Source organism: Podarcis liolepis, assembly GCF_965112155.1.
Source record: "Podarcis liolepis genome assembly, chromosome: 5".
In the NCBI taxonomy this organism is placed as follows: domain Eukaryota; kingdom Metazoa; phylum Chordata; class Lepidosauria; order Squamata; family Lacertidae; genus Podarcis; species Podarcis liolepis.
In genome coordinates, this window is record NC_139556.1 from 34,400,643 (window position 1) to 34,415,561 (window position 14,919).

The 14,919-nt window shown below is 44.8% G+C and overlaps 1 protein-coding gene across 4 annotated transcripts in view; it reads right to left on the minus strand.

Moving 5' to 3' along the window:
- PALD1 (phosphatase domain containing paladin 1) overlaps window positions 1–14,919 on the minus strand; it is a 106,023-nt gene that overhangs the window by 89,897 nt on the left and 1,207 nt on the right. The window contains exon 1 of one of the 4 annotated variants that reach the window (XM_083503058.1): window positions 6,141–6,307. The exons of 1 other annotated variant lie outside the window; for it this stretch is intronic. Coding sequence is in view for 1 of the 3 variants with exons in the window: in XM_083503055.1 (XP_083359181.1) it covers window positions 2,865–2,875 (11 nt within the window). In the remaining 2 variants the exon portion in view is untranslated. Of the gene's footprint in view, window positions 1–2,864; window positions 3,032–3,796; window positions 4,457–6,140; window positions 6,308–14,919 lie in introns of those variants that run through there. 2 more of the 4 variants (XM_083503056.1, XM_083503055.1) reach the window with 2 other exon arrangements.

A 14,919-nucleotide genomic window follows, 5' to 3' on the forward strand; every position in this document is an offset into this window, starting at 1 on the left:
CTCTTAACAATAGTTCTGTGACAAGGCATGGTTTAGAACAAAAAGGCTGATCCCGTCAGACAGCTGGCAGCACACCCTCCATAATAGACACGTCTCAGTGCCTGCAGAAGTGTAATTTTAGAGTCCAGGGCTTAATTTGAGCCAGACCTCAGTCCTGATACCCATTACCAACGTCAAGACTCAGCCGAGCCATGCATGAACCAACCTAAGGGTTTCTGAAGATGCAGGCTGCATTCCCACCTCACAAATCTAGGGCTTGCAGATCAGGCAGAGGGAGGGCCATAAAAGCCCAAATCCCAGCACTCCTCTTTTCAAAAATTAGACCTGCCAAACACAAACAAAAGAAAACAGCAGCCCCATAGACATCGTTCAGGAAACCTCAGTTCCCCAGTTACCTCATCCTTTTTTTCTACCAGATATTGCTGCACTCCAGCTCCCGTCAGTCCCATCCAGCATGGCCGACGGTCAGGGATGATAGAACTTGTAGTCCAGCAAGATCCTGAGGGCACCAGTTAGGGGAAGTCTGAGTTCCTAGGCACCATTCTTGGCTGCCTGGTTAAGGAAGCCAAAAAAACAACATAGGGACCAGAGCTTCCTCTTGTTAGCTGTGACTTCATTGTTACAGTTTGCCGACAGCAAGAGTAGGAAGAGTCTATTTGCTCAAGGTGAAAGCATCCCGTAACGGAACCCCAGTGTAAAAAGGTAAAAGGTAAAGGACTGCTGTATGGTTAAGTCCAGTCAGAGGTGACTACAGTGGTACCTCGGGTTACAGACTCTGCTAAACTAGAAATATTACCTTCAGGTTAAGAAATTTTCTTTAGGGCAAGTACAGAAATCACGCAGCAGCTGCACGGCGGCAGCGGGAGGCCCCATTAGCTAAGGTGGTGCTTCAGGTTAAGAACAGTTTCAGGTTAAGAACGGACCTCCAGAACGAATTAAGTTCTTAACCCGAGGTACCACAGTATAGGGTTGCAGCACTCATCTAGCTTTCAGGCCAAGGGAGCTGGCATTTGTCCACAGACAGTTTTCCAGGTCATGTGGCCAACATGACTAAACTGCTTCTGGTGCAACAGAACACCATGATGGAAGCCAGAGCGCATGGAAACTCAGTTTCCCTTCCCGCCATAGTGGTACCTATTTATCTACTTGCACTGGTGTGCTTTCAAACTGCTAGGTGGGCAGGAACTGGGACAGAGCAACAGGAGCTCACTCTGTTGCAGGGATTCAAACCGCCGACCTTCTGATCGGCAAGCCCAGGAGGCTCAGTGGTTTAGACCACAGTGAAACCCGCATACCAGTGTAAATGGCTTCCACAAGGAAGCCACAGAAAGAATGTAGCTTGTCAAGAAAGACGTGGACTCGAAAAGGATGAAAACCACTATCCTACTATATCACACACATCAAGAGTTTGCTGGGGTAGGTCCATTGTCCTACATACATAGTTGGTTTTTTTCTCCATACAAGAGGTAAGCCAATGGTTTGAGCAATACAAGAGAGAGTAGAAACAAAACTACTTCAAACATCTTTGATGAAGATGGGGCAAGTTTCTAGCCCACAAAAACCTTGGGGTCACATCCGTACCACACATGTGAAGCACGTTGCTTCCCCCAAAGAATCCTGGGATCTGTGGTTTACCCCCTCAGAGAACTACAATCCCCAGCACTCTTCATAAACTGCAGTTCCCAGGATTCCTTGGGGGAAGCCATGGTGTGGATATGATTTGTATATAACACAGTAGATCAGCTGCAGCTATAAGGTTGCTTTTGCTACAGCAGACCAATGAAGCCACTCCCAGGACACAAATCCGTTTCAAACCTTCCCGTACCCTCATTCTGAAGGTTTCAAACAGGCTCATGGGCAGCGCATGGCTGTGCAAAATGTTCTGATGCCCTCCGAGCTAACTAACAGCACAATCCTATAACAACATATTCAGGTATAAGCTCCATTGAGTTCAATGGGGGCTTACTCCTGGGATTGCAGCCTAATAATAATAATATTTTTTTATTTATACACCGCCCTTCCTGGTTCAGAAAACCAGGCTCAGGGTGGCTAACAACAAATTTAAAACACTTAATTGTAATACAACATAGAAGCAGCATAAAATACAGTATAAAAGCATGAATGGCAATCAAATTCAAAGTTCAAAAATCAATTTGGGGAAAATCCATCCAATAAACATTAGATAGTCACCAGGGCTAGCTGGCTGAATTAGTCCTACTTGGGCCAGCGAGGAGGCCAGGGGAGAATTAGCTGTGGGGTCCCAGAGTGGGAATCTTCATAAAAGGGGAGGAGGAGGGAAGAAAGGGGAAATAAAAGATCAGGCTGAATTCAAATTAAAGGCCAGGTGGAATAGCTCTGTCTTACAGGCCCGTAGGGCCCTAGTCTCATGGGACAGAGCATTCCACCAGGTTGGAGCCATTACTGAAAAGGCCCTGGCCCTAAGTCCATCTCTTAAAACATTTGGCATATAAAAGGGAGAAAACAGATTTATATATGTATGGAAATTATTGTTTCATGAGTAATATATTGAGGCAATAGGTTTATTAGAGTGGAAAAAATGGGAAAGGACAGGAAGTCAAACTTATGTACTAAATATATTTTAGGAGGACTTATATTCTTTTGTTGGGTTTTCATTTTGACAAAACTGACTTGTGTAAAATAAAGAAGAGATGTCTTTGATGTACAGATGCAAGTATGAACAATAAAGCATTTAAAAAACAAACAAACCATTCAGCATAACATCACACAAGGCCTTTCCTTCCCATTCCTTTCTCCACAAAGTGCCTTTTGCCTCTGCCGGGGAAACAATGGGTTCCCCACCCCCATGTGCTATAGTATACAGTCTTGAAAACCGTTAGGCTTACAAACAAGCCATGGGAGGCACAAATAGACTTGGGAGACTGCCAAAGAAACTTGCTGCATGGGAGTTTTCCAAATCTGGCACGAGAAGAAATCAAACTATGGCTTTAATTCTAAGCGCACTTGGAAATTCATTCCACTGTCAGCAGCATTCACTTCCAGATCAGCATGCTAGTCCTTAAGAAAAAAGAAAAGAAAAACAGAGATGCACCACATACTGCCCACCTAGGGTCTCACTGACATTTTTTTTATTGTCCACAGGTTCCAAATTAGAATTCTCAGAATCCTAGCTTTAAAAACAATAACGGAAAAGTGGGGGGGGGGAGAGTAGTCCCTCCTTGATTACAGAGAGAATAATTTTCCATTTCACAGATAAGCCCAACATTCATAACTTCCTGCCGGTCATATATCAAGGTTTTTATCTAGATAACACAATGAACGACCTAAAGCTGTATATAAACGTTACGCATTGATCTGCTTTCTTTCTTTCTTTTTTCAAAGTCAATCTCCAGTTTGTGAAAGATTACTTTTGTTTCATATAGCTAAAAAAAGGGCACTTGGTGCGGAAAGGTAGCAATGTGCTCCTCAATGCTCAAAGCAAATTACATTTCAACAGCATCAAGACAACATGCAACACCCAAGAATGTAAGGCACCTTCCACAAACCTGAGAATTAAAATAGAAGATCCAAGGGCTAAGCACCTGACATTTCTGATTTGCTTTTATAGATATATAAACAAACAAACCTACTAAATAGCCACAGAAATCAGTAAGTGAAGAGCTGAGATGAAGAGGGACCTGTTTAAACAAGGCAAGCAAAACAGGTATCAAAGATTTTACATGCAGGGAAGAACTGACCCTTTTTCCACGCCAGAGTGCGGGAGGAATGGGTTTCGAACCATAAGAGAACAGCAGCGAGGAGAAAATTCCGAAGGTACCTGACTTGAGGAATCAGGGGAGCGCATCCAGTATCCTTTTCCTGGTGCACTGAAGAACAACAATAAATAAATACATAAACTTCGGCGATTCAAACGATGCCACCCAACTTTCTCGGGAGCGATTTAAAAGGGAGCTTCTTCCCTCCTTTCTCTCTGCAAATTCTCAGGACGTTCCATCAAAGGCTTTGCTGCTGCTGCTGTCGCCGCTGCTACTTCGGTGGCTAGGCAGTTAAAACCATCTCTGGGGGTGGGGGGGGCAAAACAATTGCTGCCGCAGAGTCTTCTCAGCCGAAGCCGAGAGACTGTAGCACTTTTGTTTTCGAGAGATCAAAAATCCTATCCCGTTTGCCAATGAAAACAGGGGCCGGCAGAGCCCCGGGAATCTGCACACTCTGAGCAGAACAGCCTCGGCTGTCTGTGAGCTGGAGGGTGTGGGGGGGGGTGGGCTTTATATAAAAAGAGGGCCAGCTCAGTGGGCTTCTCTGCCAATGAAAAGCTTGGGATTCCTGGCAACCAAAGCCACAAGGCACTAGGAGACCACAGGCCATAGAGACTGCCAAGGCAGGACAAGGTTTCGTACAGACGATGAGGAAAGCGCAGATTTCTCGGCTCAGGAATCGAACCGCTGGACGGGCTTCTTCTGCACCTTTTGAGAAACATCACCATCTCTCCTGACAGGGATGCTTTTCTAGATGTAGCTTTCTGCCATCATTTGCTTTTCGCGTTTATTCTCCTTTTCAGGAGATGTCTCAGCAACCACCAATCCAGGAAGAAAAGCAGAATCCGTAAAACAAGGAAACGACTGCTGGTTGTTCTTTCCTTGAAATGCTCCAACACTTTCAAGGTAATTACTAAAATATTTTATTCCCACCCAACTATCAGTATGTAAAATTAAACAGGCAGGGACTGGTATACAATCACATAAGAATGTGTCATTATCTACTTCGACTGGCTGGCTTTACAGGGGCTGCGTACTGATGTCTATGGTTTTCATCGTGTTTTTCAAAAGCATAGGCAGCCTTGAGTATTTGGAGAAGTGAGGAGAATTAATAAAAGCTTCACTCTTTGAAAAGCGAGATGCTAATGGAAAATAGCCTACGTGCAACTGCACTTGATTGCATTCATTCTATTTCATCCTAGCTGATAACTTTTCTACATATCCCTTATCACTTCCGCTACTGTTTAAAAATCTAAATTATAATCTGCTTGGAGCAAAAACTCAAGACTCATTTCTTACTGTGTAGGTCGGTGGAAGCACCAGAAATTGCTCAATTTAGTATTAACCACTCTCCGGGCAGGTAATGTGAGGTCCATTAGTTTTAACATGCAACAATACTTCCAGTCAATTTTTTAAATGTATCCATCTTATTGCACTGAACTGCTAATCATTTCCGCAGTGAACCAGGTCCTGAGATGGCTGGCACAATGTTGACTCAGCAGTTTCATAAGGAACTGTTAGCTCCTCTCTGGCAAGATGTCAGTGTTCCAAATGTGCATCACTTTGCAGGAGAGATGCACCCATTCTCCTTTCGCGATACCTGGAAGCACAATTCAGTCGCGCATCCCTTTCCCACTATTTCGCCGAATGCACGGAGCAGCCCCAAGCTTATTTACTCCTCGTGTCTCATCCACCATCCATTTTCACCTGCAGTCTGCAGTTTTGCCCCGCCCCCAAAAAACTAAAACAGAGAGCAGCACCATAGCACAAGGGAAGAAAAGCAAAAGCTTCCAGGTCCAACTAATATAAATATATAAGTTCAGTTTCAGGTTTCTCTTCAGATTCAGCTGCAGACATCAGAACAGAGACAGAGAGAAGGTACACACACACACACACCAGACCCAGCAAAACAGATCTTGCCCTGCCTAAGGAGACCCACCACGCATCCAAATCCTCCCAATCTCAGCCTTTTGCTGTGATGTTTCTTTTACAGAGTCAGCCCAATACATTTTCCTACCTGAGGCAGAAATTCCTAGTGCCCTCCCCCAGTTAAGGTGTGCAGTACTCACATTCTGGCCCCCAAAATGTGGGGTGGACTCACAAGCATCTCACCTTGGGAGTGAAACTATAACAACAATCAAAACAGTAATTTGCTATTATTTCATGACACCCAAAATCAGCTTCACGAGGCAATGGCCTCACTCTGCCAGCTCTGCTAGTAAACGGTTGTGACCCTTTTCACCATTGGCTTCTAAAACTTTTCTGTAGAAAACTGTTTAACGTCTGCAGCTAGCACAGTTGTAGAGTTGATTATTTGTAAGCAGGTGATCGCAGGTTCAATCCCTGGCAACTCCAGGTACGGCTATGAAATATCTTCGCCCACCCTAACATTATCACATCCCTCACCTTTTGGAGTCTCTCTCTACAGTCAGTAAGTTTCATCTGAGAAAGCATTGGATTAAGTGGCAACCATGCATAAAGGAGACACGCTCTTTAAATATTATGCTTCCTCCTCCTACGAGGCTGCCAACCTGCACTGCAGCTGCCAAGCAGAAGCCAAATATTTATAGGAGGCCACGGAGCCAAAGGAAAAGTAGTGAAAAGGCCTTCAGCCCAATAAACATCAGGAGGAATGTAAAGGGAACCCAGGCAGTGCCCGAAAATGGTAACGCTTGAAGGCCTGGAAGGCTGTTAATACAATGCTCATGCTATGGGCTGTTAAGATACTAGCCAAACTACACTGGCTCCTTACAAGCTGGCATGAGGAATTCATTTTACTTTGGCTTGGCCCAGGAGCTCCTTGCTGGCCAGGCTGCTAAGGCTGCTGTGGCCTGGGTTTGCTTTCCATAGGCTTAAGCATATGTCAGTCTGAGCACCAAGATAAGAAAACTAAAAGGCATGGCATAAGAAATCAGAAAATTTCCCCTGTAAGGAATGTGCGGTGGAGATTTACAGTGGTCCTTTCAAACAGATAAAATGGGCAAGACACAGCAGGCCAAGAAAGGAAGAGAGCTAAAAGTTCACATGATATTGCCTTTTTTTTTTAAAGGCAAAATTCAAAGCTAAGCAGAATTTTGCAACAATCGGGGGGGTACTTTTCTGTTGTTGCTAATTGTTGCAAAGCTGCCCAGAGAATGGATTTACAGTATTTTCATTTTATTTTCTCTTCTCTCCCCCCCCCCCACTTCTTCAAATGAGGACTGTTGCCAAGCTGTTTCCAAGTGGTGGAGATTTCCTTTCACAGATCTTTGTTATTAACTCTTGCTGCCACAATGCTATTTGTGAAACCGGAGAGCTCAAGAGGAAAGGGGGAAACAGCTCAGCATTAACTTTCCTAAGGAAAGGAAGCTTGCAAGAGTTCTGTTCTGTGGTGAGAGAGACGCTTATGCTCTGAAAAACAATGTTTGTAGGGAAACCGTGCAAATTTGCTGTACAGGCACCAACAGCAACCCAATATGGGACAATCCTCTGCATTAGTAACCATTTTAACTTCAGTAAAGGTCAAGTAGCCCCAGGCCTCCATTAAGTCCCCCGAGTGAATGGGTTTTGGGATTTTAAAAAGCCTGCTTGTTTTAGAAGATGGTTGGAAAAGATAATGCAAATGGGGGAGTGGGGGTACTGCCAAAATCTCTGCCACCGGCCTTTCTCCTTCAAGCAGCGCAAGTTGTTTGATGTTGTCATAAATGTGCCATCTTCCAGAGAAGTAACTGTTGTTAGTTGTTTGCCACAAAAAATAAAACAACTTGTGGCACCTTAACACATTTATTGTAGCATATGCTTTCATGCACCAAGGGCCAAGTGCACCCTGATGCACAAATGCTTATGCCGTAATAAATCTGCTCCATCTTTAAGATGCCACAAGCCTCTTTGTTGACATAAATGTGGAAAGTTATGATCAGAAACACTATTTTTACTTTCAGGTGCCTCTGGCATGGCACATGCCATTAAGTTTTCTTTGAATTATTGGGATGCAAGCTGATATATGAATGAGCACATCTAAGAATGGTTGGTAGAGGGACGCGGGTGGCGCTGTGGGTTAAACCACAGAGCCTAGGGCTTGCCGATCAGAAGGTCGGCGGTTCGAATCCCCGCAACAGGGTGAGCTCCCGTTGTTCGGTCCCAGCTCCTGCCAACCTAGCAGTTTGAAAGCACATCAAAGTGCAAGGAGATAAATAGGTACTGCTCCGGCGGGAAGGTAAACGGCGTTTCCATGCCTTGCTCTGGTTCGCCAGAAGTGGCTTAGTCATGCTGGCCACATGACCCGGAAGCTGTACGCTGGCTCCCTCGGCCAGTAAAGCGAGATGAGTGCCACAACCCCAGAGTCGTCCTCGACTGGACCTAATGGTCAGGGGTCCCTTTACCTTTACCTAACAATGGTTGGTAGTTCTTAATGACTTTCAGATCTCTCCCAGCATTGAGATCCCAAAAAGAGACAGTTACATGGAAACACGATAGTACTACTTCCTTTATCCCACATGCGGGGAACCTTTGGCCCTTCAGGTGATGCTGAGTGACAATTTCCATCATCGCTTGCTACGGTGGCGTAGCATGTGCAGGGGGGGCCGGCCGCACCGGGAGCAACATCTGGGGGGGGCGCGCTCGCACTTGCAGCTCTCTGCCCCTACCTGGCTCACTCACTCTCTCTCACTGCAGTGCTGGCTGTGCGAATCCGATCCGAGCAGCTGGGTCGCTGCCCACTGTGGAGGGGGTGGGTGCCAGGCGTGCGGTGCGGAGAGAGAACGAGGGACTATCTGGGGGAGGGACAGTGCAGCGGCTGCCCAGCGCAGCGCTGAGCGCGGAAGAGAACCACACCAGACCAGACCAGGCAGCAGCAAGAAGAAGCTGGCAGCGGCGGCAGGTTAGGGGTTAGGGGGCGCAAATTACTTGCCTTGCCCCGGGTTAGGGGGCGCAAATTACTTGCCTTGCCCCGGGTGCTGACAACCCATGCTACGCTGCTGGCTTGCTATTGGCCATGCTTGCTGGGGCTGATGGGAGTTGTAGTTCAGCAACATCTAGAAGGTCAGTGGGTTCCCACCACTTTTCATCCACAATCAGTTGCTGTTTTCCTTCCACACCTAAAGCTCATTTCTAAACCACTTCATATTTTAAAAATCTCTAAATGGTGCACAGCAAAGCCATCAATATGAACCACAAAAGTCAACAGCTATTTTAATACTAGATCTATACCTTTTATTCATTGCTGTATTCTTTTATTCATTACCATCACATTTAACACGAGGACAGCTCGGTTCTATTTTTATTTATACCATATCAAAAACTTCAATAAGTTGTCAAATGGGGACCTCTTCTGGCAAAGTAAGGCATTCCCACACAAACTGCTTCCTTTAAACCAGAGCTTACCAAACCTCTCTCACTACCAAAGGAACACAAGCGAACAGCAAAGAACCTGCACAAGCAACGCTGACACCAAACCCTACATCATAGCTGTCAACTTACAGATTTGAAAATAAGGGACCAGCAGCCTTGAAAATAAGGGACCAGCAGCCAAAATAAGGGACCTGCAGCCTCACCTGTTCCAGGCACTCCAGTCTTCCTGTCCTCCTGCAGTCTGGTCAAACTCATGCTGGTAGCTTCGAGAACACTGTCCAACCAACTTTGTAACCAGAGGTTCAACTGAATAGAATCTGAATCACATGCACCACAAGGCCTATGCAGCCTCAGCTTAAGATGGCTCCCCGGCCTGGCTTTGCACTGCAAAGTTTGCAGCAGCACGTGCAACAAAATGACGTCCAGCATTCAAAAAACCCCTCAGCTTGCATTAACTAGCCACACACAAGGCATGCAAGCTCCACCCCCACTCATTCTTAGACTTCTTATTGGGTGAGCAACACAGCCAAGCAACACAGCTGGAGCCTCCCTCCTCCCTGGCTGGCAGGGAGAGAGGGAGAGGAGCTGCTTCCTTTGAAATTTAAGGGACATCATTTAAGGGACATATATCAATAAGGGACAGCAGCGGGACATGGTGCTGGAATAAGGGACTGTCCCTTCAAATAAGGGACACTTGACAGCTATGCCCTACATATAGTAAGTAAAATAGAAACATCGCCACCCGACCCCACCCCCAGTCATCTTTCCCCCCTTTCTTCCTAATGTCTCAACAAATGAAACTGATTTGTAAAAATGTTACATGGGAAGAAAAAACACGAGAGAGAAATATTGCACACTTTTGTAAATCAACAAAATCTTTAACGAAACAAAAAACCAGAGCTTGCTCCTACCAGGGCTGGAAAGGGTTAGTTTAGCCTCCTGTTTCCTAGGAAAACTTAATTACTGTTTCACAAAATGATGCAAGTTTTAAAAGAGTACTGTATCACCAACATGAAAAGTTCAGAAAGCTCTGTTTGAAACTACTGTACTGGGAAAGGTTTTACAGAAATTTTACCCATTTACACGTGGTGGACAGCTCAACAACTGAAGGCAAACTTACAAATGACATATTCCTAAGATCTGGAACGTGGAGCAGGGCTCAGGTACTACTTCACACCACTGACGCACATCAAACACTTTTCAAAACATGTGTAAGCACTACACGTTGTGGGGTGTTCCCCCCCTATCAGGCTATCAGCTGATTAACTACCTCCTCTTGCTTGGATACATCTGCATATTATTAAAACTACAGGAGAGGTGCCCTTTTGAGAATGTGAAGGAAGTGCAAGAAAGCTTTAGTTTATAAAATTGCAAGTTGCCATTCACAATCCTCCTCTTCTATAACCTAAATGCATGCAATTGCACTTGTTCATTTTCAGACTCTTTGAAACCCTTTGCCTCTGTCTCTACATTGCATGCAACCCCTCCCCCCCTTTTTGCTTAAGTTTATCTGTAAAGAATGTAATGTATGTACAGCAATTTTATATAAAGCAACTATAGTATGTCATTAGAGGGAAATGCTTATCATCAAATTCTTAATTTGTATCCCCATTGAAGTTGGTCCTCAGCAAACAGCTATAAAAGCTTTCAGCCTTAACAACACAGGTCTTGTGTTTGTTTACTGAGCCCTTTTGCAACGTGAGGTATGCAGCCTGGAAATTAATTCTCTTCTCTAGACTTTGAAACTATGTGCAAAATGCCTGCCACTAGACAATGCTCCGTGAAGATCATATATAGATATACCTGTTTCAGGCACCAGTCTTAATGCCTTGTGCATTTTAATTTGCTTCCAGGACATTTGCTTATGCTTTCAGATTTATACCTCAGATATGCATCCACAATGAATGGGAGGGAGAGCTGGACTCTCCCTACAGATGTGCCTGTCTAACCCCCTTCCTTGGATAAACCTTGCAGGTTGCAGACCCATCAGATGCCAGCGTGAATGACTGAAAGAACAAAATAATTGCAACCTATACTTTTCTACTAGAGAAAAAAAGGGTTCTGGTACTGCGTACTCTTGAGTACCCCCAGAGAGAGAGAGAAAAGCAGTGGTTGTAACTGTATAATAAGAACACAAGATTTTAAAAGATGCATGGATAAGAATTGTACATAACAATTGGTGACGGGGTTCTGTGGCTTTTTTTGTGAAAAAGCAACAAATAAAGGAAGTCTAATGATCCACTCTGGACCATTCTGGATTTGTTTGCAGAGCACAAACGCTCAAGAAGAAACCCTAGTGATTCTCTATCAACAAAAACAAATTTCTAGAACAAAACTGTCATCAACAGGGCAATCCTATACATGCCTATTCAAAAGTAAGCCTACACTGAAATTTAAGGAGAATTATTCTCTGGTAACTGTTATAGGTCTAAAGTCTAAGCAAGGGCAAGACATTAGTAGCTCCACATTTGGAGAGCCAAAACACCAGAAGCCCAGCTGCTCTCTAGGATACCTTTGCAAGCTTGTGACTGCTGTCTTTTATGCACAGGTGTAGCTAAGCACACAAGGATTTCTGCTTCAGAAAGCAATGAGTAGAACAAACAACAGACAGTTTGCCAGACCAGCCGAGAGCACCCACTTGATTATGCCACTGATGCACTATCCGCATGACAAGAGAGGCACTCTTAGGTGGGGATAATGCTGAATTTTAACACCCACAGATGCAAGGACAGTAAAATATAAGCTGTATGCTACAACAACAACAACAACAACAACAACAACAACAACAACAACAAGAAGACGACACATTCCAACCACAGCCCAAAAATAGGAGAAGCTTTGAGAGGATTGTGAAGGGGTGACATTACAGCCTCTTTAAGAAGAACGTAATAAGCAATCTTCTATCAAAGCCAGTGCAGTATTGTCTAATATTCTGATTGGCAGTGGCTCGCCAAGGACAGAAAAGGCCTCTTATCAAATGTCTTTCAAAGTATGTGTTCTGCCTGAGATCTAAGTCCTTCCCTTTCAACAGATAAAATTAACACAGAGGCATAGGTCACCGGGCACACAGCAGCAACAATGTGCGTTCATCAAAAATATGTTGTTGTTGTTTTAAAAAAGTCTATTATAATAAAAGACAAGTGTTTGCACATTACACTAAGCCATTCAGTATGGTTTAGTAAGCTAACCTGTGCACACAGTCCAAGCACCGCCGCTTTGCTCCTCCACCTTGCACAAGCAAGTAAACAAACCACAATGGAGATAGTTTAGCTGCACAGCCCGGTTTTCAAATCCAGAATCTTGGTTTGTTTCACCCTATTAAACCACAATCAAGCACAACCATGATCCTGGGCTTGGACATCATGCTAAGCCATAGGTAGGCAAACTAAGACCCAGGGGCCGGATCTGGCCCAATCACCTTCTAAATCAGGCCCGCGAACGGTCCGGGAATCAGCGTGCTTTTACATGAGTAGAATGTCTGCTTTTATTTAAAATGAATCTCTAGGTTATTTGTGGGGCATAGGAATTCGTTCATCCCCCCAAAAAAATATAGTCTGGCCCCCCACAAGGTCTGAGAGACAGTGGACCGGCCCCCTGCTGAAAAAGGTTGCTGATCCCTGTGGTAAGCTATCCCCATCATGGTTTGTATACGCATTTGTGCAAAGACAGGAGCAAAGCAGGAGTGCTCAGGACACAGCTCATGCACATTATGGCTTACTAAACCATATTTATGGGGTCCCCAACATGATGCCCTTGGGCACAATGGCACCCTTGAAGACTTTCCCTGGTGCACACAAAGCTACTGCACACACTCCAATGCTCGTCCTCCGCATTTCCTGGTGAAGGGGCAATGGTTACCTTTCTTCTTGTGAGATGAAGAGATGAAGGCAAGCATGGGAAGAGTGGCGCTCTTTCCCACTTCCTCTTTCAGCTCTATATGCTTCTCAAGGCCCAGAGCGGCACCTGAGCAGAAATTGGAGCAACTAAGAAGGGCAGGAGAGAAAGGGTTTGAGCGGCTGGGGGGGGGGAGGAAAACAGTAATCGGAGGGGAGGCAAAGAAGACAAAGCTGGGTGTTGCAGGAGTCAAGAGGGAGACAGTGCAGGGGGGGGGGAGAGGGAATGCCAGAGAACAAAGGCAGGTGCAATTTACACATGAATAATATTGAAATGGAATAATCTCCCCATGGATCCTGCCTCCCCTCCATCCCCACCAAACCATCCTGAAATCACATCTCCATGGAATGACCTGCAAAAACATGGCCCTGATACATGAATCCTTTTGATCCTCATAACTTTTTTTTTTAACAAGGGATCCACTCAAAACCTCTGTTAAATCATAGGTCTCTTCTATTGTTTACAGGTGACTTCTGTGATTTGTTGATGGTGTCGCTGCCATCTTATGTCATGAATATCCAGGAGGACCAATGTTTTTCCCCCTGTTAATAGCAGGCACAGGATCTACAACGCCTTACTACCTTTGTAAACTTTCATTTTGTAGTGTGCTTTTTGGAGTCTCCTTGTCAAGTTATGCGAATTCAAGTGGATTTGTTTTTAATTCCATGGGATCCTACTTTTACCTGGACCCCAGTTGTGCCCACACCTTCTCCTACCTATGCAAAGCCCATCACACTCTTTCAAAACTCCAAAGGTGCCCACAGGCTCCAAAAGGCTGGCGGATGCTGGCATTATGTGCAAATACTGCCAGTGGCTGGGAAGAGGGGAAGTGTTCAGAAAGACTGGTCCACAGCATTTGCAGTAGGAGATCTATAAGGAGAAGCAGGTGCTGTTGTGAGAAAATTCACTTGGAAAAGAGCAACAGTGACATGTCAAGGGATGGAGGGTGGGCAATACATCACAGGTCTGGATGCACCCATTTATACTGTATTTAAGTAAAAGCAGAAGCCATGCCATGGAAACCAACAGCAGCCTGTGCTGACTCAGTAAGGGTTTTCTGTTATGATTGTGTCCATTTGTATCTTGCAGCATAGCAAGTGAGGTGAAGCAAAGAAATTACAGTTGCATTTGGAGAAGACTCATGCAGTAAGCACACAATGTGGTTTGGTACATGGCCAAGTCTAGAAAGGAAAGCCTCGAAAATGCTAAATATCGCTCCCAGTCAGTGCAGGCCTTGTAACTCCCAAGGCAAAGCAAACCTATTTCCTTCCTAATGGAAGGAACTGCCTCCTCTGGTTGCAAGGCTTTTGTGCTAGACTACAGAGTACTGATTCCATCAGGGATCCCATGGGGAGATGTGGAATGTTTTCTTCTTTTTTCCCTGAGGGTATTTTTGGGAAGATATACTGTATATATTTTTAGGGTAAAGGCTGAAGAGTCAAAAGGAAAGCAGATGAAGCAGAGAAAGCTCAATTTCCTAGGAAGGTGGGTTCCCCGCCCCCCAATTAGCAACATTGTGGATTATCAGGCTATTGCAGAGAAATAAGACAGCCCCATTGACTATGTGAACAAAAAAGTGCTTAAAACAGTAGGCATGAGACAAGAGATCAGAACAGAACAGGGTGGCATTCCACTAAGTTTCACTAAGAGTAGACCCACTGAAATAAATGAACACGGCTAAGTTAGGCTGATTAATTTCAATAGGTCTACTCTGAGTAAAAACACCAACAATAATACACGTGTGAATTCTTTTAGCCACGCACTAACCACCACTTACCTCACTTTAAAACTGATCCTAAACACACATACAAAAAAACCCCAGATCCTACTGAGATTCACATTACCGGTGGTTATTTCTAGATGGCCACAAACTAACACAAGAGGGCTGTTTACCATTGTATGTAAGAGAGTGCCTAGGTTTTGAACACAGGACCTTTCGCTCTGTGTCTCTTCCAAAGTGAGG